We start from the raw sequence: 23,270 nt of genomic DNA on the forward strand, positions 1-23,270 counted from the left end.
ACCGGGCCCCCCCCGCCTTCGTGCTGTCGGGCCGTCTTTCGGACCTGTTCCCCGTGGGGTGCCGGGGGTCCCGGCGGCAGAGCCCGGCCCCCTCCCGGCGGCGGGCAGCGCGGCTGGGGAAGCGCTGGCGGCTGCGAGGGAAAAGTTTCCTCATGGAAAGGGGGCGGGTGGGGGAGGCGGTGCCCGGCCGGGCGCTGCCTGTGGGCAGAAGGGGATCGGGAGGCGGCTCGGCTCGGCGCGGAGCGGAGACCCTCCGGTAAGCGCGGGGGAGCGGCGGGGCCGGGAGGGGCGGCGAGTTCGCGGTCCCCGGCAGGTTGGTTCGGAGGAGGCTGGGGGGAAGCTCCCGGGAGGGCTCCGGTCCCTTCGCGTCCCTTCCAGCCCCGGTCGCCAGCCTGACCTTTACCGGCTGCCCCACCGCCGGCCTCCCCGGAGCCGGCCTGCCGCCACCGCCCCGTCGCTGGGGGCTGCGGAGGTTCCCCCCCTCCCTCCGGAGCCAGCGCCTCCGCTCCGCGGCGGGGACAGGGGCCCCTTTGTGCCGGATCGGTGTTGAGCCGCTTCCCACTCTGAAACCGGAGCCGCGGGCGCTGGGACGGAGGGGGGGGGGGTGTGTGTGTAAAGCGGCTTCCCAGGACCCCTGCCGGGAAGGGGCCTGGCCGGGATCGGGCTGTTGGCGGCCGGAGCGCGGCGAACGGGACGGTCCTGGCCTTCTGGCCGCCGACTGCAGCGGCGGTGCCAGGGAGGGGAGGCCCGGGGGTGCCGCCCGCGGCGGTGTCGCCTGGCCCCTGGCAGCCTGCTGGGGGTTACCGTGTCCTCTCCGGCCCAGGGCAGGAGAAAGCTGATAAACGTGGAGGGTATTAGTGGGCCTGAACATCCAGCGCTTGAGAAGACGGTCTATGATTTGTCACTGCCTGCGGGAGGAGGGATCCGTGGTCTCCGCAAAGCTATTGATAAGCGAAGCTTGCGTGGCCCAAACGCGTTAACCGGTTTCACTGCTTTTTGTGCCAACTACGTGTTTTTTTTAAACTTGCTTCGGTTCTTCAGGCTTGCAGAGGGCTCGGAGCTGGGCGTTGAGGGGGAGGTTAGCCGACCACCTCCGGATGCTTGCTCCTGGCCCTGGGAGGTAGTCTGGTCTTTTTCCTTCACTCTGTAGCCCGCCTCACCCTACCTCCTGATGTGGGAGATGAGCCTCTCTCCCCTTCAAACCCACCGCAGGTCTGTTTCGGATGAAGGAATTTCTGATGTGATGGTAACTGATGGCAGTGTAGAACCCTAGCAGAGCCTCCCACTCCACCCTGGAATTCAGATGTCACCAAGAAGTCACTAAACCTTACGATGTCTCAAGTCATTCTCAGAGCGTAATGGGAGCAGAACGCACAACTGTAGCGTGTGGGCTAAAATAACAGGGTCCGGTTCCTCCTGGTTCCAGGTGTGAGCTGGTCTCTGGGTGGAGTCAAAGTGGAGCTTCTCCCTCTGCGTTGTGTAACTGGGCACATTCTTTCGGCTGGGGATTCACCTTTCTGTGAAGTGCGTGATGTGTGCCATGTGAGGCAGAGTCTGTTCTGCTTTGACAGTATTTTGTGTTATTAATAGTATTTCTCTAGAAGTTCCCTAAAATGTTTCCTGGATTGTCCTTTGAGTTGCGGCTTGGATCGGAATGAATGCGCCAGCTAGATCAGCTGCTTGCTGCCTTCCCTGTCCTCTGCCTGCTGTACTGTGCTGCTTTATTGGCTTTTTTCTTTTTTTTTTTTTTTCTTCTGACCTATGAGTTTGAGCTTCTGTGGCTTGCCTGCACTCGTTCAAATGAAGACTCTCCTTCTCAGGCAGTAACTTCGGTGTGTCAGCTACGTATGGGCTTGAGAACAACTGCCCACCTGGGACTCCACTATCAAACGTCAGTGCATGAATAAGGATTGTGTGTGACTGGACTGTGCCAAAATGCCGCGGGTCCTTGGCAGACTGTGTGCGTAACCCAGTCATAAAAGCCTGTAAACCTCATGGACCCAAACTCATCTCTTCACAGGACAATGACTGGTGCTTTTAGTCGTTTTAAGTCACCATGGATTATACATGAGCTAGCCTGAATCTTCTGGGCTTTCCCTGGATGAACATGAGTTTCCAAAAAAGTATAAATTAAAATATGTGTGTGTATCTCTCTATCTCTCTCTCTATATATACATGCACACCTACCTATTTTATTTTTTTTTTAATTCAGCAATACTGTCAGGTATATTTGTAATGTGACCACTTTCCTTAGAGATGCAAAACTGTGAGAACACTTCAGTCACCGCACCAGGGGCGACATGAGCTTCTGTTAGGAACTCATGTGATATCCCTGAGTGTGGCAAATACTGTATATTCTTTTTTCTGGCCATCTCGAGGGCTGGAGGTTATTCAGTTGCTGTTTGAACTGTTTGGTCTGTGTCATGGCTGGCATCCAGGGATTGAACTGGGGACCTCAAAAGCTAAAAGTATCTGCCTGTAGACTGAGTGGAAAAAGCTATGCTCCTGATCAGAGAGCATTAATAAACTGCCTCTATTTTTGCCATCAGCTGATCAGTGATGTGTGAATTTGGGCTGCTCTTGAGAGTTCATGGGGAAATGCCTAAACAATAGGAGAGCTGTTTAAGCCCTTTGAGGGACTCTTTATCTTTTTAAAACAGACTTTCTGATCAGGCAAGCTATTTTATCACTAGTTACTCAGCACGATGGGTGTAGAGGGTACTGTATGACAGGGAACTGTGTCAGATAGATTAAAAAAAAAAAAGGCTTAATATCTTAGGCTAATGCTTTAGTGGACCCTGGGTGGGACAGAAAACAGTGCCTATGGTATCTGGAAGTTTTTGTGAAGAGTTTGGGATTTTGCTCTTTGAAGAATAACAAGAGAGCTCCGCATTCTTGGAGCGGTTAAGAAGCTGTTCAAGAGGTAGCTTTTTGCTGCTGCCTTGCAGCATGGTGACCACCGTAATTTAACATCCAAGTGCACTCTGACTGTCTGGGCACAAGTTTTTCCAGCACAAAGTGTAACGTCAGTGCAGAAAGCCTGGTGTGTCCTCTGCTGTATTCATCCAGCTTTGTTTTGGTGACTGGTACAATAGTTTCATGTTCCTTCAAGCTGAAATGTGGGCTGAAGTCGGGCACTGCAGTGAGGCAATACGTGTGACTGGCATCCTAATCATATTTCAGCCTTCAGTGGTTTCTCTTTGCTGGGGAGAAACGATGGGCTTGTGATAGTCAGAATTTGTGCGTTAAATCTAGTGGTTGTCAATGGGCATTGTAGTTTGTTGAAGAGGCATGTGAGAGATCTCCATGGTACCGGCGGCCTAGATCCAGAGGCATTAGGCTGGCGGGGGGATTTTATGTTCTCTTGGTAGGTGACTATGGTAGGACTCTGTTTACCACAATCTGTCAGTAAGTTTTTCCAGGCTAGAGGAGTTAGAATTGCTGCAGGCAACCTATAACTCACTGTGTTATCAACTCTTCAGCTTCCTCAGTCCTGTCCGTGCTATGAGCTTGCTCAAGCAGTGTCTCTTCTGTTTGCAGGAAGATACAGTACTTGCCTCCTGGGTTCTTGGGGACATGGTCAATCTTTTCAGTGGCCTATAGGTGATTATCTGTTGTCAGTACTTTCCTCCTCTCCCACAGTATCCCTGCTGCTGAGCCTAACCTCTCCTGCTCCTAAGAGTGCTGAGCTGTTATCGGCCGCAGCGCTGCTCTGAAGTGGGGTTCCTGCATGTCTTTGAGGGCAAGAAGCTTTCAAGGAGGACTAGGAGAAGATGCAGCATATTTCACTTCTTGAATGATTCCAGGTATTTTTGCTTCTTGGTGTTTTCAGTCAGCTCTTCTTGCACCAGGACTGCTGTCCTGTGGAAACCTGTGTGAAACCTGTGGAAACCCCAACGCAAGCAAAAAAACTAGGCTTTTGAGCTGTGGGATAGTAGCTGCTTCAAGGAACCACTGGTGGGGGGGAAAATAAAGCCCACTGGATTGCTCTATTTGTGCTTTCTGTTTTTAAAAAGTCTCCTGGTGTTCTTTCTTCACATGGCGGGTTGAGTCCTGAGGATCGGAAACTGAGATCATTGCTTTGGGCAATGGGCTGAGAAAGCAAATGACATTCCAGTGATGCTGAACAGTTGAAATTTCTTCTGTAATGTGTGCCCTTTGGGCTGACTGTCCCATTTGCTTGTGTTCTCCTGGAGTGTTGTGGATAACACCTGGGATATGAAGTAATTTGTATTTATAGTCCTGTTCTTCAGTTCGAGATCCAAAAATTTATTTGAAGAGGCACTACTGATACCAAAGAGCAGATTCTGTGCTAATAGTATGAAAATTGCTCCATGACATACAGGATAATGAACTCCAAGAAGAATGCGTGAAGTCTGAATATCCACGGTGCAGGCCAGTTCCTAATGGCTGCACTGCTTCGACTTTGTTATCCGTGCGTGTCTCTAGGAAATATGTCAGAAAGGCATATGGGTATCTTTAGGAATGGAGTACCTACAGAGTGATTGAATGTGCTAAACTCTTCTTGAACCAGGAGATGCTACAAAGGGGATCTACGTTACTGAGTGTTCTCTGCAGTCCACAGAGCAAACAATGTTTTCTTTTTACATGCTTGGTCCTATAAAAGACTATGCAAAATAACTCTGTAAAAGCTATTCACGTGTCTGAAGTTCTGCCTTACAGTTGCAGTTGTTCTTTGTTTTGCTTTTTCCTGCAAGGAGGCAGTTGAGTAAAGCAAGCTCTGGTGACAAAAGGTGAACAAAAAGCATTGCCCTCAAAGTGGAGGAACTGACCACAACATGGAACAGAAGCAATGGGTGTGATGCTTTACCTCGTTCTTCTCTTTTACCGTAAGAGATGTCTTAGCACTCAATCGTATCTTATTCAGCTCTCTTCAAAAAGTTGGCTGTACTTCTACAGCCTGTTTGGGACTCGGAACTCTGCAGGTAACTGGATGGACTTCAGAAATGCCTTGATGATGATCTCTGAGGTTCTTGTCTGCATTATATGAATATTTGGAAGGAAAGTATCCCCATAATAAGCAATTGTAGTAAATCAGCTTTTACCGAGTAAAACTGGAAACCTGTTTGATGCAACCAAAGATAGAGAAATGCAGTACTTTGAATTCGTTGCCCATATGATTGCCACACGCTCGATCTGAATGACAAAATATTTGCCAGCTCTGTCTCCCATTCTCCCTTCCTCAAAAGACAGCCAATGGAAAAGACAGCTATTGGTAAAGCGGAGCCAGAAATTCCAGAATTATAGCTTGCTTAAAAAGAAAAAAAAACAACAAACAAACAAAACAAAACAAAACAAAAAAAAACAAAAACCAAAAAAAACCCCCAAACAAACCACAGACTTCCAAATGGGAGGAAGGGGCAGAGAAGGCTGATTGGAGCCATCTGACTGCTGCGTAGTGTAGTGAACCAAGAAGTCACCAGAAGCTGAGTGTCAGAATGGAGCTAACTGGTTTAGAGCTCCTCCAAAGGTTAGTTGATTGGTTTGACTGCTGTCTGCTTCCTTAAGACTTCTTAATGCATTCAAGTAAATTTGATCCCTGCTCTGGGGGTTGCAAGGTGATTCAATCACAGAAGGAGAGTATTCCACTGGCAGGGACTTACAGGAGTTTGCTTGCCCCCTGCCCCAGAAACACCCCTCATCACCCACTTCCCCCTATTATCTCTCCCTTCTTTGCTCAGGGTTGGATGAGGCTGGGACATTTTGTTCTGTCTGGATCACTGCTGTTCATGGAAAGGTCTGAACAAAACAAACTTCTTTGCACCAAGCCTGGTTGGAAGTGGGTGGACTGGCTCAGCCTGCTAGCGTGATGAGTGAACTTTACTAAGTTATAGGCAACCATGTTACAGGATGGATTGTTGATCTTGTCTTGCCAGTCACTGAGTGCAGAAAAAGTGTGACTGGGTAAAATGTAGATTAAATCGTGGAAAAAGTGTCCACGTGCAGTGCAGATTGAGACTTTTGGGGAGGGGTATAATGGCTTTGGCTGGAGCTTTAAACACCTGTTTATCAGTGATTTAGGAAGAAATAATTTCCACTTGTTTGGGGTGCCCCCTGATTAAAAGGGAAGTGCTGATTTCATGTATTTGCTGGCAAGCTTGGTGTTTATTTGCAGAGAATGATGCAGCAGGGTAGGAAGTGCCTTGGGAAGTACCCAGCATGGAAGCAAGCAAGTGAAGAGGCTCGGGGAGTGGGACAGTAGAGATTACAGGTTCTCAACATGTGCATGGGTTAAAGCCTTTCCCTGAAAGAGGGGTAAGCCAGGGAGTGTGAGAACTCTGGACTAATGTGTGGAACAGGAGCTTAGCTATTCACAGGGCTAAGAAAGTAGGCTAGTGTGGTGCTGTTCCTCATAGCTTGGGTGTGTCTTTTTTTTTTTTTTAAAGCTATGTACTGCTGCTATTTGAGTTTGCCCGTTAAATACAGAGACACAGCATACGTGTCAAGATTATTCCAGCAACCATCTTGAACATACCAAATGAACATGGCCTGTTGCCCTGTTAGAGTATGGTACCCCATGGTCTAGTCCTGATTTCCTCCCTCCTTTAACTCTGTGGATATTTGATACTATAATCAAATTTTTTATAGGAACAACAACTGGGGCAAAACTAACACAGACCTTGATAGCCCAATATGTTCCTTCATTAATGTTGTCTCATCATTGTGTTAACCAAGATAGTTCTGTGTTCCTGTAATATTAAAGATCTCCTACATCAGATTGGAAAAGAAAGCAGAGTTCTTCCTTTACTTGGTGAAACAATTTCTGCCTGGTAAGGCTATGTCTGTCAGGAATCCTAACCCGTAGATCAGCAGCAGTGTGTTGGTAGAAGCCTGTCCTGTAGCCTTGGCCTCTGAGAACCTCAGAGAATATCTAATAAATGTGGAAAGTACTTAATTCTGAATGAACATTTTGAAAATTCGGGGTAACACATAGGGCAATGTATGTCCTCTTCGCTTGGTCTGAATGGGAAGACCAATATAAAGAAGTTGTGGTTTGAAATAAGAGTAATAAAGCAGCACGTAGACTCAGGAGGTCAGCCCCCTGAAGTGGAAGAGGATCTTGTCTGTATTTTGGTATAATGTGGAGAATTTGGCTAGTGGACAGCCACATGATCTCTAGAGAATCATTGTCTGGGAGATGGGCTTCTGTTACAGGCTTGCACGTAGCTGAAGTGACCTTTGTGTGTAGTTACTGTTCCGCCTGATGTCTCTCTGACCTCTCCCTGGCTGGAGAGATCAGCTGAAATCTTTCTCGAAACTGCATTAGGCGGCCCTGGCAAGCTTCGGTCCTTAGGGAGCGGCTGGGAAACACTGGCTCTTAGTCCCTTTCCCAGTCAGGTGACTCCACTAAGGGTGTGACCACAGCAAGAAGATAAATATCTCTAAGGGAAGTTTTGGAGGATCTTCATGTTGCTTAGCATCCTCTCTAGCTGTAGAGAAGAACTGGCCCCTCTCAGACAGGTGAGTATACCTTAAATATCGGTCCTCCTTTGTAATGGCAGCGGAGAGCATGTTACTGGGCATCGTTACAACCACTGGTTCAGAGCTATTGGATGTGCATCTCCAGAGATGGTGAGGCCGGAAAGAACACCCTCTCCCATGCCTCATTTCGTTCTCTCCATCGGAGACCTTCCTAGCATTGCTGTACCAGCAGCAATCCAGTTCCTTACACTGCTGGAGTCACGTGGAACCTCCTGGCTCCAGTGCTCTACTTCCACTCTGACAAGTTGACAGCAAAAATAAAGGGTTTTCATATCTGATGTTCCATAAGGGAAGAGGGGATGTCATCCTTTTGTGTATTTGGATTGTTCAGATTGAAATGTTTATCTGCAACCTACACCAGAAGCGCCCTGGAGCGAATACCTTCACCACTGCCTGCTATGCAGAAAAGGGACTGTTTTGGAATCAAACAAATTGGTCACAGAAACCTCACATTGCTGCCTTGTGGTGTTAGTTGTTCTCCTGAGGTGGAAATCAGTGAGCAGCAGCTCATTCCTGATTAAAACTCTTGCTTAGCTTGACTTTAGCACCCATATAGAAATTGGTCCATGATAGAAATGTGCCTCCACCAAAGCTCCAGTTACTATTACTAGATAAATATAACTCATTTCTACGTGTGTCTGTATCCAGCACTTGCAGTTGCACTTGGGAAAGGGGAGAGGAGTTGGGCAGAAGGCTTTGTCTGGCACAGTGTACAACCTCTGTTTCTGTGGATGAATTCCTGCAGGGCTGCATGCACCAGCCTTTTGAGCATTTGTGGAGTTCAGAGGCTTGTTCTTGGCAAACTTAGGAAAACAATTGCTCACAAGGGAGTCTCAGGAGGCAGTCGAGCAATGCACAGAAGTGATGCCTTAGGCATTTGGAAGCTGGGAGTATTGGAGCGTGGCGTAGAGGAAAGAGGATCTCTGGTGGTTTACCTGCCTTAGGAAAGGTTTCTGAAGCGGAGAAGAGTGATTATAACTATTGGGTCTAGAAGTTTTATTTGTGGATCAGGACCCTGTTGTACTCGTGTTGTGCAAACATGGAACAAAAAGACGTACCTTGTAGTATGTTGCCAGATTCACACATGTTTTGAGAGGGAAGGTTTTAGCCTGATGCTGAGGGCTGGGAACTGTGGTCTGAGATGTGTGACTTGACTGCAGCAAGGGTGAGATTAACAACATGGTTAAAGGTGGAAACAGCTCTGTTATGACGAGCCCTCCGGCGTTTCACCGAGTGGTGCTCGGTACCAGTGAGGCAGTCATGAGCCATTCTACCTTTCTCTAGCTAAAGACCAAGAGCCATTTTTCTGATAACTTAATAGGGAGTTGATAGCAGGTGTGGCATAACTATGTGGGTCATAAGTGAGCGCAGGCATTTGGGGGAAGGAGAGGAGTACCTTTTTTAACACTACTAGCAACAAAGGTTGTTGCTCTGCAGAAATCTCATTTGCATGGTTCACTTTATCTACCTGACGTTGTTGGTAATGCCCGCATCTGTAATCCCGCGGAGGTGTGAAGTGAACAGAGATGTAGTCACTCCCTCCATCCTTCAGAGAGCTCGTCTTGCAGGAGCTGGCAGCAGTGAGGTCTCAAGTAGCTCTTGACTGTGGTAGCTGAAAGAAGAAGGCAGGAAGGTAGGGATAAACATTCCTTTGCCCTGCAAATATTATTTGCTAGATAGCCTCCTCTTAGCAGAGGTGGCACTGGCATCAGAAAGTCTGGTATATGGTGCTGACCCACATGTAACTCTAGTTGACCCAATATAACTCTAGCTATATTGCTTATTCTGTACAGGCTCTGCCAGCCCTCCTGCATCACCCGGTGGCGTTTGCTCTATCAGGCTGTCCACAAGGCAGCCCTGTCTTGTCTACTTTGCTGTAAAACAACCTCCAGACTTTGGCATGTATAACTCCGATTGGCTTTTCCTGGCAAACCCATGTTTCCTCAGTGTCAGGCTCTCGGTGGCTCACAAAACATGCGGTGTTTTGGGAATAACTAGGCGTGAGGGGGTGGAGTAGGAATCTATTTGCTCATCCAGGGCTCAGGGTGACAGCAGCAGCTGTTCCTCAGCCCCTGGGTGCAGGACTAAGTACCTTCCCTATGTCTGCATGCAGATCCAATTTGATCTGCTGACTGACATGGGCTCATGGAGCATGTAAAGTCCAGAAAAAGCCTGGCAGAAAAGGGTCCTCTATGTTCTTTGACCTTTTTGCTTCTACGAGGCTGAATTTTTCTGGGCTTTAAAGTCTGTACAACTGCTATGGAAATGTGTACTTGACTGACTGCTCCACAGGCCATGGAGACCAGCCTGTAGAAATATTACCCTGCTTTATTTTATTCTTCCACCTATGCCAATGACTACAGTCAGTATAGCCTTAAGCTGTGGGATACTTTGCCACATGATATTGTGAATGCTGAAAACTCACGTGGGTTCAAAAGCAGATTGGAGAAATTAATGGAAGAGAAATCCATTGAACGTTACTAAATCCAGAGGTGCCACATCCAGCTCGGGAAGTTTCTGTCAACAAATGGTTAGAGGCTTGGAGGGCATGCAGGGAGGCATAACGTATGCTTGCTCTGCTCTCAAAGTGAGGGAAGGTATCTGCTCTTGGCTGCTGTGTACAGAGGCTTTGAGGCTACAAGAACCCTTAGTCTGATCCAGCACAGCTACTATTATGTTTCAGAGCCTGTTGATCTTAGTGATAGTAAATCCAGTTATTTGGGTTTGTAACTCCTGAGAAAGTAAGTATGGCTCTAATTCTAATGTGGAAACTGCAGAAAGAATGGATTCAGGGTGGGTTTTTTGTTCTTTTGCTTGAGTGTCCCTCAAATGAACACGCTCTGACACACACAACAGCTTTCCACATTGACCCCCAGTTCTAGCACTGTGTAGTCAGCCTGAATTGGAAACCAGAGATGGAAGGCATGTTTGTGATTCATTGCTTCCTGATAAAGTGGGGATGGGGTGTGGGATGGAAAAAGTGATACAATCTCTGTGTCATATCTAATTGATCTGTGTCTTCATCAGGAGAAAGGAAGGAGGGGTCTGGGGCAGATTTAAGTAGGCTTTCACATAACTATTTGTGAAACTTTTTTAATCTTAGTAACTTCAGGAATGTGTAGTCTGGTTTTACTGGGGACCACTGGGAAGTCTTAAAAGGTTTATGATGAGCTATAACTTTTTAACGACTGACCTGGATCATGCAAAAGTGTCCCAACCCCTCCCTCCTCACCAAAGGTCCCTAACCTGTTTGCAATAACCTGGTCTGCTTTTCTTTCCTTTCTCCTCTTTTCCTACCTTCTTGCATTCCTTCTCCAAAATTGTCTTAATGTCTGGTTAAAAACCCCACTTTCTCCCAGGTTTTGCAGTTTCTGCTGGCAGCTGTATTAACTCTCAGTTGCCCTAACCTTCTAGCCTCAGCTGAGTGGATATTGATGATCGAGCAGAATGGGTTTTTTGCTTGCCTATTTTTTAAATAAATAGACTTTTGACATTGGAGTAAATCTTCAGGGAAATGAATATGAGGTAAATAAAAATTCCTCTGCAGGCCTTTAACTTCCCTTTTCTCTGTGGAAAGTTGATGACAGTTACCTATACCATAATATAAAGTATTTCTGAGAATGTAATGGGGACAGCTTGCAGAAGTAAGGATCAAAAAAGCTCTGCTGGTAGAAAGTCACATCCTCCCAGGGCAGTGCTAGGTGCTGAGCTACTTAAAGGAGTCCAGGCCTCTAAACCAGAATATGCATCCTTGTAGGTTTTGTTTTGTTTTGTTTTTTTAAGTAGAGTTATCAAGTCCTATCTCTTGCATATAAACCCTCCCCATCCTTAGTAAAAAGGGACTGGAGAAAGTGTATGTGTGTGTTCTTCTCTTCTTCTCCCAAAGGCAGCTACGTGTAAAAGCATGGGCAGCAGTGCATGGAGGCAATGGGGTCTGATAAACCGGACACTGTACAGTGAGGGGGGAACAAGCCCCGCGTATGGTGCCTGGGGAAGGCTGCTTATTATAGGCCTTTCTGGCGACGAGCTGTTCCCTTTTGCTCAGCTGTTGTGATGCTACCTTTCCTGCACAGTGCTGTCATGCCGCCCCGACAGTTCTATTTTAACTCTCTCAGGGGCTAGATCTTGTGACACAAGGATCTGGCATCTCTCCTACGTGCTGGAACGTGGCATCTCAGGAGGCACAGTGGCCGCAGCTGCTATATCAGAGGGTGCCCCTCCTAGGAGCTGGCAGGAGGGGGACACCCCTAGGATTGTGATGCATCAGAACAGGGAGCATCCCCTCGAAGGAGAAGCAGTGTCTAACTCTGCCCATCTCTGTCTTTTCCAGTCTTTTTCAAGAAGGTTGAAGAGCTCAAGACATACTTGCCAACTGCCCACTACTCCCTTGCGGCATTTAACTTTAAGCTTTCAGGTATGTAGTTACTGGGGACAAGAGTAGAGTTGTGTGTCCTGGAGGCACATAAGATAGCTTTGCAGCCTGCTGATGGACAAATGGTGGGGAGGGAAGAAGGAGGGACAGGGAGAGCCGGTGGTGTGGGTGGAGGTATTCTTCAGGTTTCAAGGTTTGCGCACCTGAGCGTCCCGTCCCATTTAACAACTTGCTTCTGTGACTGGAATTCAGCACTCAGCTTTCTGAAGAAACCCAGAGGAACAGCATTCACATATTCCTGATACTCTCCATGGGATGAGTCTGAGCAAACAAAGCCAAACTGTTTTCAGAAGAAGTGTAGAAAATTCCTACAGTCTGTGTTGGGGTGCTTCACTGTGTAGCTCATGCCACTAACAAGGATTTGCAGGAGGTGGGGAGTTGTGGGCTTTTGACCTAATCTTCTTCATCTCCACTGTGTGCCCTGTGGGCTGGCAGAACGAGCAGATACCTCTCTGGGGTGTGAGCGAAGCTTTTTATAACTAGGAATGTGCAAGAGGAGAAGTGGCAGCGAAGGACATCTCTGCTGGGTTAACCCAGGCTTGTCTAGAATGGAGTGGGCTTGTGTGCGAGTGACTGGGCTTGGGCCTTTTTTTGTTATTCCCTCTCTCATTCCTGCACAAGAGCAACCCCGAGCCTCTCCCCAAGGAATTCATAGTGTCACACTGTGTCAGGAACAAACTGGCAGTGCAGGCTAGCACAGGGGAATGGGCAAAAGTTCTGAGGCAACAGAGGATGAAACAAACCTTTTGCCTTCTAGTCTAGATTTTGAGCCTAATTGTAGTGAGAGAGTTGAGTGTAATGAAAACACCAGCTCTGCAGGGATGTTTCTAGAGAGGCAGCTCTGCTGGGTGACTGGCACATGTGCTGCGTTCCCGTTTGGCTGGGTATGCCCCAGCATGTTCCTGTAGTTCTGCTCCAGCCCAGCTCAGCTGGTGGGCAGCTTATAGGGCTCCTCCCCATTCAAGGCATGCCTGCCTGCTGACTGCTCAGCCTTGTTTTCTCCAGGCAGTTGTTGTAATCCCGTAATCCTGAGTCATATTAGGAAGCTGGAGTCATCTCCATTGACAGAAGACTTATTTAAAGTCTTTGAGGGCAGACTTCAAATAGTTTTAGCTACCTCAGTTTCTGTAGTTTTTTCTATCCTCTTCAGGGCCTTGGTTAAGAACGGAATCTCTGCAGAGATGTCTGGTGCTGTTGAAGGGTTTTGGATTCACTAGCACTACCAATATCTGTACAGTTGACGCTTGGCAAGATTGTTTTCTATGACGTTCTTTCCCAATGGACTAGAGGCCTGCCAAGGAGGGCATCTGTCTGCAGGGAGGGGGGGGGCAGGTTCAGCCCTGGGGATCTCTGCTGGATCAGGCCATCTGCTGCTGGAGGCACAGTGATGGGAGTACTTGCCTGCAGGGCAATGCGTTGGGCTCGTCCAGCTCCCAAGAGTCACGCAGAACTGTGCTCTCTGCAAAGGCATAGCCAGTGCGCTGTTAGAAATCACTTTTCTCTCTTCTCAGCTTAACTGAAATCTGCAAAAATTCTCTGCTGCAAGAAAACGGGGGTGATGTCATCAGAAGATGATGCTGGCGGGGAGGCTCCTGGGGGCAGTTTCTGGGAGGTAAGGAAGGATAATGGGTGAGGGAGGTAGGAATGTCTTCTTACCTCCCACTTGTGGGATTAAGGGTTGAGCTTCAGGTTCCTGGGTGACATGTTGCTCTTGGAGTGGAAAGGAGGAACTGTGGGGAGGTTCAGTAACACACTGTGTGTTACTACATGGAGGAGGTAATCCTTTCCTCCACAGATACTGTGGAATGAGAGAGTTCCTTGTTCAGCTGACACTGATCTAAGCTGTGAGAGAGGCAAGCAAAGCATCTCAGCTTCTTCCCTCCACTGCTGTGCTTCCCTGAGGGAGTGCCGAAGGAGGGACTGAGCCCAGCTGCTGGCTTCAGAAGGGTCTGTGCTCCCTCCCTGTGCAATGTTTGAACCTGCTGTGCTCTGTTCTGAAGGAATATGAAAGTCAGTACAGTATAAATGATGGTGTTATGTGAAATTTCAGGCTGGAAATTACAGGCGGACAGTGAAGCGTGTGGATGATGGGTACCGGCTCTGCAATGACTTAATCTCCTGCTTCCAGGAGCGAGCCAAGATAGAGAAGAACTATGCCCAGCAGCTAACAGAATGGTCTCGTAAGTGGAGGACCAATGTGGAGAAAGGTAAAGTGTTCTCTCCAGTGTTTGGTTACCAAAAAAAAAACACCAAACATTTGTTTCATTTGGCAAGTCCAAGTCTTAAATCAAGCTGCAGATCTCCCCTTTCACAGATGGCTTGGCTGTCTCTCATCCAGTCAGACAGTAACTACTAATGTTGTAATTTAGTGGCAGTGGGCTCAAACTGATAGTGTCTCACAAAGTAACGGGAAACAGTGGGACAGATGCCCCAAAGGACTTACTGCCTCAATTGTGAACTAGTGCTACTGTCTCTCCTGAAGTTCCTGACAGATCTGTGAAGAGAATTTTCTACAGTAAACCTTCTCCCAGCAGGCACCATCTGGGACAGCTAAGGCTGCCCAGAAGAAATGCCTGTCTCAGCCGCTCTAGATGCTGCCTGTTGGGACTGCATGGAGACCAGTCAATGCTGACTTGCGCAATGGGGGAGAGTTAAGGAACCGACTCCATACTGATAGATGTGCATAGGAGGAAAAGAATCTGCGTTCCCTTCTGCGGGCAGGAGGTGTAAGAGCCCCTCTGGTGTTTTTTCCTGCAGGTCCACAGTATGGTACTCTGGAGAAGGCCTGGCATGCCTTCCTGACAGCTGCGGACAAACTGAGTGAAATTCACTTAGCTGTCCGGAACCACCTGGCTGGTGAAGACTCGGATAAGATCAAGGCCTGGCAGAAGGAGGCCTACCACAAGCAGATGATTGGAGGCTTCAAGGAAACAAAAGAGGCAGAGGATGGGTTCCGCAAGGCCCAGAAACCCTGGGTGAAGAAGATGAAAGATGTGAGCAAAGTGTGAATGGGGAAGGAGGGATAAGGGTAGTTGAGCTGGCTGCCTGATGGTGAGAGCCACTAGGTAAACAAACTGGGGTTAGCCAGAGGAGCTGAGAATGCCAGAGAGGGAGGGATGTCTTGATGGTATCTTGTTCTTGGTGATTTTGTAACTTCTTTCCCATGTGGGAAGACCAGTAACAGGCTCTGTATTCCTGCACAGCAGGTGAGCACTTGGAGGTACCTTTTCCCTTTGGAGTATGGTTTGCTAAATGCCAAATTGGCGTTCCTCATAGATCGTCCTGAAACAATTGCTCCTGACTGTAACAAAATTTAACATGCCCTCTCTGAGTAGTGGAGGATCAATGTGGTCAGGATCATGGCTTTCTCTGCATCTTCCTCCTACAGGTGGAGACTTCTAAGAAAAACTATCATGCAGCCCGGAAGGAGGAGAAAACAGCCCATACGAGGGAGAACCATGCCAAGGCAGACTCCTCTGTCTCACAGGAACAGCTGCGCAAGTTGCAGGAGCGTGTAGAGAAGTGCACTCAGGAGGCTGAGAAGGTGAGTGTGCATTGTATGGATGTTGGTCACAAGGATACTCCGCTTGAGGAAAAAGCACTGGTTGTAATGTCGCTCAGTGAAATGGCTCCTGCTGAAGCCTGAAAGGAGGTGTGAGATCCCATTTTTTGAGGTTTTAATGAGTTAGACTGAGAATTCAGTGACTAAGGTCTATCTTTGGTGTTGGGTAAGAGCTAATTTATAAGTAAACTTTAAAAAAAAAAAAAAGAGAGGGTGGAGGGGTGCAGGGGGCAAGAGCTCCAGAGTTGAAAACTTGGCTACCAAAAGTGGCTAGATTGCATGCCTGCAAAAGTGAAAATGCAGAAGGCCCTCTATGGAAGAGGGTAGCAAGGAACAACAAGGAACTAGAAGAAAATTAGGAGAGCGATGGACTGGGATATCAGCTTGGGGATTTCTTCTTTCTGTGGTATATTTGTTCAGCAGTGCAGGGGAAAAAAACTCGTCAGTCCCAAGCCAGAGTAGGGGGGAGTGTCACTGGTTTGACATCAAGGCAACACATGTCACCATTGCTGTCCTCCTGGGTTGATACAGTGCAAGGATCAATATGAGAAGATGCTGGAAGAGCTGAACCGCTACAACCCCCGCTACATGGAGGACATGGAGCAAGTGTTTGAGGGCTGTCAGGAAGCAGAGCGCAAGCGATTGTGCTTCTTTAAGGAGATGTTCCTGAATCTGCACCAGCATCTCAACCTCTCCACCAGTGAAAGGTACCAGCCCTGACCCAGGAGGGAATTCTGCCAGCCTGGGGTGTCCTGAGCTGTGGTGAAGGGTGTCGGTTCTGGTGGCTGTGAAAGGGAGCTGCCTGCTTGAATCTGCCAGGTCTCACTCTTTCCCCTTCCATGTGTGTCGTAGAACTGGCGTTTGGTCCCTTTAGACTGACCAGTGCTGGTGTCTGATCTTGAACAGTGCCAGGCTCCCCAGAGAGGATTATTTCTGCCTCTGAACCCTTCCTCTTCCCCTACTGTCCTGTGGGTGTTCCTATTTTATGAAATGCCTCTGTGTTGCTATACATAATCCCAGTCTGAGGAATGCAGCTCTGTTGTCTCCTAGTATCTATAGCTATTACACCCATTCTGCCCTGGGTAAAGAGACCTTTTGTGAGCGAATGATAACCATAAGCCTACAAGTTTCCCTTAAGTAGGAGTTACACTGGGGAAACGGGTGCAGCCAAAAAATCTTCTGTGCTCCTGTACTTCTAAGGAGGCAGCAACAAATCTGAGCCACCTCCCTGTCTGTGTGCAAGAATACACCAGGCTCTTTTAATGCTCACTTGATGAGCTGTGCTGAGAACTGGCAGATGTTAGCCACTGCCACACCAAACAAGCCTGTCCTGTTTGCCAGGCTGACTCTTCTGTAAGGGTGGCTCTCTTCCTGAACAGGTGCTGCTTGAGCATCCTTACTCCCGTGGGACTTTGGATGCTATGTAATTGTGCATGAGGTTACGTTCTTCCTTCCTACTTGGCTTTTGGGGAAACTGCTCAGGGACTTGGTTACTGATGGTTCTGTCTGTTTGTGGTCATAGCTTTCATGCGTTGTATCGAGATCTCTACCAAGTCATCATGGCTGCAGACAACCAGGAGGATCTGAAGTGGTGGCGCAACACTCACGGACCAGGCATGGCGATGAATTGGCCTCAGTTTGAGGTGATGTAGTGTTCTAGAGTGTATTTGTTGTTGTTTCCAAACATTTAGCTGCTTTACTGGAACTGGAGGATTGCTAGTCTTGTGTTAGAAAGACCACATCTTTGCTTGGCAGGCTCAAGATGTTGGGCTCTTGTAAAATTTTTGTTGTGTTGCAAGCTCTCTGGTGCTCAAAGGGACACATGCAACCCTGCCAAACTGCAAATACTCCAGCCATCCAGCTGCAAGGCCAAAGAAGAGGAATCGGTTCTCAGGGCTTTGGGACAAGTTCCTGTTAGAATTTTCTCACAGCCCCACTTGTTGTATCTTGGGATTCAACAAGAGTTGAATCCCCATGGCAGGGGGGTTGGAACTCAATGATCTTTAAGGTCCCTTCCAACCCGAACCATTCTGTGATTCTAAGAGTGAACCTGCTGTGCCAGCAAGGCCATTTGGCTGACCAGCCCAGCCACAACTGACATATGATATGACCTGGTGTTCTGCCCTTCTGTATTGGTCAGAAAAGATGCACAGAGCTTTTCTGTCTGAGTGGCTTGATGGTGTTACTGCTTTTCCCTGAACAGGAATGGTCCCTTGAAACACAGCGGCCAATCACCAAGAAGGAGAAGAGTGGCAAGATGGCTGATGATGTCACACTGACCAGTATTTTGCCTACACGGGATGGTGTTGTTTCACAGACCCCTCTGCAGACAAGGCGAAGGTAAGGGCTGAAGTTGGGGATACGTCAGGTTAGGAAAAGGACAGCCCTGCCTAGGGTCATGAATGACTTGTATCGATAAGAGTGATCTCTTCCTTAACTTCATGTCCCTTGCCCGTGCCACTCTGGAAAAGACAGGGTAGAAAAGAGGGTTTAGGGTAACTGCGTGGTGGGGTTGGTTTGGTTTGTTTTTTTGTGTTGGGGTTTTGTTGTTGGTTTGGGGTCTTCTTTTTTTTTTTTTTTGGTCTGGTACTCACTGCCTCAAAAGGCACCTTCTTGTAAAGATCCTTCTAGTCATGAGATTTGGCCTGGTCACACTAATGCTGTGTGAGATTCTGGCATGCATTTCCCCAATTCTTCTTCCTCCCAGACAGGGTGAGGAGAGTTGGGAACTGGCAGCTTTGTCAGTTAGCTGTACTGTCTCCTAAATGCAGGCATCAGATTATTTTTTTTTATTTTTTTTTTTTCCCCCCCTGATGTGGTGCTGAGTACTACCTGGCAAGTCTGGGTATAGCTGCTTCCCTTGCCAGGAAGCATGCTGGAGAACAGGGAGAGGCTGAAGAGACTCATGCCCTGCAGTTCCAGTAGCCATCCTGCTTTAAAAGGTGAACTCTGGCCTAGGTGAACTGGGCAGAAAAGAAAGGGGATACAGTAGTGGCCTTGAGTCATCTCTATATTTCATAGTCTATTGGATTCAGGGGCCCTGTTTGCCAATCTACAGGTTTTCCTATGAAGAGGAGCAGAACAGCCTCTTCTATGAGAGCCTGAGGGCACCCGCCCGTATGAAGTTAGTATGGAATGTAGCCTCTTCGGGGGTTTTTGGGTTCCAGGTGCCTGTTCTCTGCTGCTCTTCCCTTCTTTCCAAGTTCCTGACTTGGAAAACAGCATTCCAGACATCTCTTTGGAACGGGAGACATGGCTTTTCCTGTCTTATTCTTGGCTGGAGTAACTCTGGACACAGTTGGGCTCTCCAGTTAGGACTGGCCTTTCTTGTGTGAGAGGGTCTGCTAGAGAAGAATGAGGTCACGAAGAGTGTGCATGTGTGAAAATACTGTGAGAATGAGTTACCCTTGTGACCCTCAGAGCTCTAATGCTGGGATGCTTTCAACCAATCCTGGTATCTCCTGGGTTCTCTCCTCCCTGTTCACCCTCACTCTTGCACCTTGTTCTATAGCACAGAAGTCTCGGGGGGAGTCAGGGTGGCGCACGATTCAGGAAGAATTGGGTGAGAAATGAGTCTACTAACAACCATCTTGTCCCCTTTCTCCTTCCACATACAAAGCGGAGGGAAAGAAGATATTTCGGAGTGGTCAGATGAGGACACTCCCAAGAAGTGCCTGGATGCCAATGGGCATGAGGAAGACATAAAGGTACCAGGTGTACGGGTACGAGCACTGTATGATTACACAGGACAGGAGGCTGATGAGCTGAGCTTTAAAGCAGGTACAGAAGCACTAATCTCCTACTAACCTTTTGCTTGACTTGAATGATTGAAACACTCTTTAAAGAACTGGATGTCCCTTAGAAAACTGATACTTACTCTTCATCCACTGGCCTGACCCATTGTCAGCTCCTCTGAGGTGGATGATCCACTGGGAAGTCCAACCTGTTCTAGGCAGACAGGCCACATAAGAAGAGATCGCCTAGGCATTGGTCACAGTGTAGGGAGAGCAGACCCCAGGTGGTGAGACAGATCCTTCCTGCCTCCTCTTAAGGCATTTATTTTGCATTGTATCTTGAGACTTTATTAAATGCTTCTCCATTGTGCCATTGATATAAAAATGACATAGGTGGTCTGGATTGTCCTTTGAAGTAAGCAGAAGAGGTTTGTTTTGGGAGAAAGCTCAGCTGACATGCACTACTGAAGGCAGAGTTCAACTGGCAAAAACCAGCGATGCAAACTGTGGCTCATCATGAGTATCTTGAGAGTGGAGATTCTGGCTCAGAGCAGAGGATTGAGTGAGAGCGATTGAGTGAGAAACAGACCCTTCCCCTTTTCTTCCTTCAGTTAAATTAAGTTTGCATGTGCAGTCTTCTCCAACTCAAAGAGGACATCCAGATCTTGAGAGTGTCTCTAATCTTGCTTGTTTTGAGTCTTACCTGGTATCTGTGTGCTATATCTCTCAAAAATACACCAGTTCTAAAAAGGCACTGAAGTCCTTCAGTAGCAGGGGCTTGTGCCTGAGGCCAATATCTGTGCTGCGGTGTTACCATACTAGTAAACTTCCTAACACTAACTTGTTGCTTTAAAATATCTTACAACGTGGGTGCTCTAGAACTTGACTCTTTGCTCTCCCTTTCCACCCAGCAGATGTAATGAGGTATGACTGGTTAGCTTTAGTCATCCCCTTTTTGAATCTGCTCTGAGCAGCATGCATCAGTGGGGCTTAAGCTTAACAGCAGATGACTTTATTTCTGAGCCTCTGCCAGTGTGGGATGTCCCTATTGATGCAGTCAGACCTCCCTCTGGCAGAAGTATGACCTTCTACTCATGGAGAAGGGGACTTCTCTGCCCTTTCCCAAAGTAGATGTGGGAAGTTTAAAGGCCTTTCCTGGTCATAGCTGAGAAATGAGTCCATGCCTTGTTGGCCAAACCAGGCACTCCATCATGGAATAGTCATTTTGGGTCCTAACAGCTGATGCTTAGCAGCCTCTTATATTTTCTTCCCATCTGCTACTGAGGAGCCACTAAGAAATAAATCTCTGAGATCATTCTGATCTCTCTGGCCTGTAAGCATGTTCTTCTAGGGGTAGGAAAGCAGGAAGAAATATAGGGCACAAAAATATTTCTCATGTTGAAGAGCAGAAGTGAAGGTCTGTCTTTTGAGTTCCTTGGCCTAGGGAATAGTGCTGAGCATAGATTCTGAAGAGGTCAGTAACTCTGGCTTTGGTTAAACTGTGTGCTATGATACAGGGTGTGATAAGTGGAGAAAAGTGTGGTGATTAAGACCAATACATCTTGCTTTTTATCAACTCTTCTGAGGCAGGGAAAAATGCCATGCTACACTTCCCTACGTTGGTTCCTAATGCCTGTTTTTGCTTTTAGGTGAAGAACTAATGAAGATTAGTGAGGAAGATGAGCAGGGCTGGTGCAAGGGCCGACTTCTCACTGGCCAAGTTGGACTCTATCCTGCTAACTATGTGGAGAAGGTTGGATCATGATTTCTACTGCCCTGCTAGCGTCTCACAGCCATACCAGCATCTCCTGCAGAGGTCACTGGGTCACTGCTGGCCCCAGTCCACCTTTGCAGTATATCCAGCAACTTCTGGACTTTGAGGGCACGTATTCCATGTAACTAATGCTTCACTTTAAATGCCTAGACCTGTAGGGATTTTCTATTAAATAAACGAAGATGAGTAAAGCTTTCTCTGACTGTGAGCCCTATAGGAGTGCAGAAGGGAACACATCCTCTTGACTGGCACTCAGTGAAAGGAGATGTGACAAATGCAAATCTCCAAAACAGAGAAAACAGACTTCCTTGGCTTCAGTGCACGTGCATCCATAGGGTGGTGGGGTCTGCTCTGCCCCCAAGCTTCCTGTTCAAGGAACTTTGGATGTGCAGGGTAAGAGGGAACTTCTAGTCTTGCTTCCCCTTTTTGGCTCAATCCAGCTGACTGGCAGAAATCTATTTTTTCCTCCCACAACTTTCAGAAGTCTTCAGTGTCCTTCACCTGCAGGCTTGTTGGCTTCTGTGGTAAGGCAGCTGGTATGAGCAATACAGCTTCAACAACCTCGATGTCCCCTCCCGCTACCCTCAGATTTATTAGGGTAACAGCAGGAATGAATGAGAATATAGCTTGGGGACAGGAGAAAGAGGCTTCTATCTGACATGGTGCAGCTGCTCAGGCTAACCAGTTGTGAACAGAACTGTCTGACAGCAGGTTAGAGTTGACCAAATGGGCCTTGATGCACACTGAAGGCTGGTATTAACAACAAGGCAGCCACATTCCAGTCTGTTATGCTTAGAACCCCTAAGTGCACTAGTATGTGTTGGGGTTTCTAATGCCTCTAGATCGTTTTGGCTATACCTCTCTTCTTCACGAACTCTCAGTGCATAACAGACCCTCTTTTTCTTTCTCCTACATATTCTTGACTTACACATCCTGGAAGTGTCACACTGTGATGAAGGATAGAGTATGGAAGCTACCTGTTGGCTGGCACAACATTAGCTATAGAGGGATAACTCTGCTGCAGCTGTACTTATGCTCAGTTGTAAAGTGCCATTCAGTGGGGAGGACCTATCTGCCCTTAAAAGCCTCTGAGGCAGCTGCTGAGACAAAGTTGGGTTCTGATCCTAGTGCTCCGCATATTCAAATATGAGGACTGATGGACATGTTCTGTGTAGGATATAGCCCAAGAGCTTGAGGGGACAAAAAAAGGAAAAGCTACTACTTTTGGAAAAACAAACAATAGTTTTAAAATGGTTTACTTACTACATCTGTTGAGATGCACTGTGAGTTTGTAGTAGCCTTTTGTAGTGAAATTCTTATTCTGAGTTAGTGCATGTGAGGACCTTGGTTAAGTCAGACTCTCAAAAGTCAGTCCAGCCTCCACCAACCACCCTGGGGTGAACCGCTTCAGAGCAGTTTGGACAAGGGAGGATACAGACAAGGAAGTGTGAAGTCATAGGTGAGCATTTGGGATTAAATGACCGCAGAATGTTAGCAGCAGCTAGTGAACCAAAATGGATGTTTAACAAGTGTAGACTGAAAAGCAGATGGGGATGGACAGATTCAAACACTGTTAACATATGAGAGACTAAAGTATCACAAACAGCTTGTTGCCTGCCAGACGGAGCGGAAATTAACCTTTTACAGCACACTGGGTGTAAATGTACCACACTGAAATGTAGCCTGCCATGGACAAAGAGATCTGAGACTAATGCTATTTAGTGCTTTTGTGAGACTGCAGAAATGTATCAGCTGTTGAAAGGTCTTGCTCAAAGTATCCCTAGGACTATACTTCATGAATGAGGGGGAGAAGGGTGCAAACCAAAAGAACAAGGCTTAAGCATTTTGTTCTGAATCAGTAATATGTCATTTCTCAAGAAAAGAGGAAGTATTCCCAAAAGGCAATTAAAGATCTAAGCAACAGACATTAAAAATGCCTGGATTTTGCTATGCGTTTACCTATTATTCGAAGTCCGATATTTGAAGAAACCTCTAAGCTTATGCCATGTAATGAGAGGTGTTAGTGTACAAGCACTTGGATTTATTTAAAGATCTACTCTCTGCTTTCAGTGCTATATCCCAGGTAAAGTAATCATCAGCGTTGTACAGTAATTGCAAGTGTTCCACTCGCTGACCCACAACTGAATGATTTGTTGCTGCTTTGTCCTGACACCCATGAGCGTGCCTGCCAGGCTTGCGAGATAACAGAGACAAAAACAAGGATTAAATGACCTGAGATGTGCTATAGCGAATACTAAAATTTAC

General features: G+C 47.4%; 2 protein-coding genes across 6 annotated transcripts in view; one reads left to right on the forward strand and one right to left on the reverse strand.

The window, feature by feature from the left end:
* The window catches only part of DDB2 (damage specific DNA binding protein 2), a 20,478-nt gene extending 20,324 nt beyond the window's left edge, over positions 1-154 (reverse strand). Inside the window, exon 1 of the mRNA XM_074149994.1 lies at positions 45-154. The gene's annotated coding sequence lies outside the window, so the exon portion shown is untranslated. The remainder of the gene's footprint in view (positions 1-44) is intronic.
* Positions 1-22,934, forward strand: part of PACSIN3 (protein kinase C and casein kinase substrate in neurons 3) — a 23,030-nt gene extending 96 nt beyond the window's left edge. Inside the window, exons 1-12 of one of the 5 annotated variants that reach the window (XM_074149997.1) lie at positions 103-256; positions 11,834-11,917; positions 13,447-13,547; positions 13,986-14,142; positions 14,693-14,928; positions 15,324-15,479; positions 16,029-16,204; positions 17,020-17,140; positions 17,701-17,837; positions 18,556-18,621; positions 19,117-19,277; positions 20,881-21,193. In XM_074149997.1, the coding sequence (XP_074006098.1) occupies positions 13,494-13,547; positions 13,986-14,142; positions 14,693-14,928; positions 15,324-15,479; positions 16,029-16,204; positions 17,020-17,140; positions 17,701-17,837; positions 18,556-18,621; positions 19,117-19,277; positions 20,881-20,996 (1,380 nt within the window). In that variant the 5' untranslated portion in view covers positions 103-256; positions 11,834-11,917; positions 13,447-13,493 and the 3' untranslated portion in view covers positions 20,997-21,193. Of the gene's footprint in view, positions 1-102; positions 257-11,671; positions 11,918-13,446; positions 13,548-13,985; positions 14,143-14,692; positions 14,929-15,323; positions 15,480-16,028; positions 16,205-17,019; positions 17,141-17,700; positions 17,838-18,555; positions 18,622-19,116; positions 19,278-20,880 lie in introns of those variants that run through there. The other 4 variants (XM_074149999.1, XM_074150001.1, XM_074150000.1 and 1 more) reach the window with 4 other exon arrangements.
* The last annotated feature ends 336 nt before the right edge of the window (positions 22,935-23,270 follow it).

Source organism: Numenius arquata, chromosome 6 (assembly GCF_964106895.1).
Source record: "Numenius arquata chromosome 6, bNumArq3.hap1.1, whole genome shotgun sequence".
Lineage (NCBI taxonomy): Eukaryota > Metazoa > Chordata > Aves > Charadriiformes > Scolopacidae > Numenius > Numenius arquata.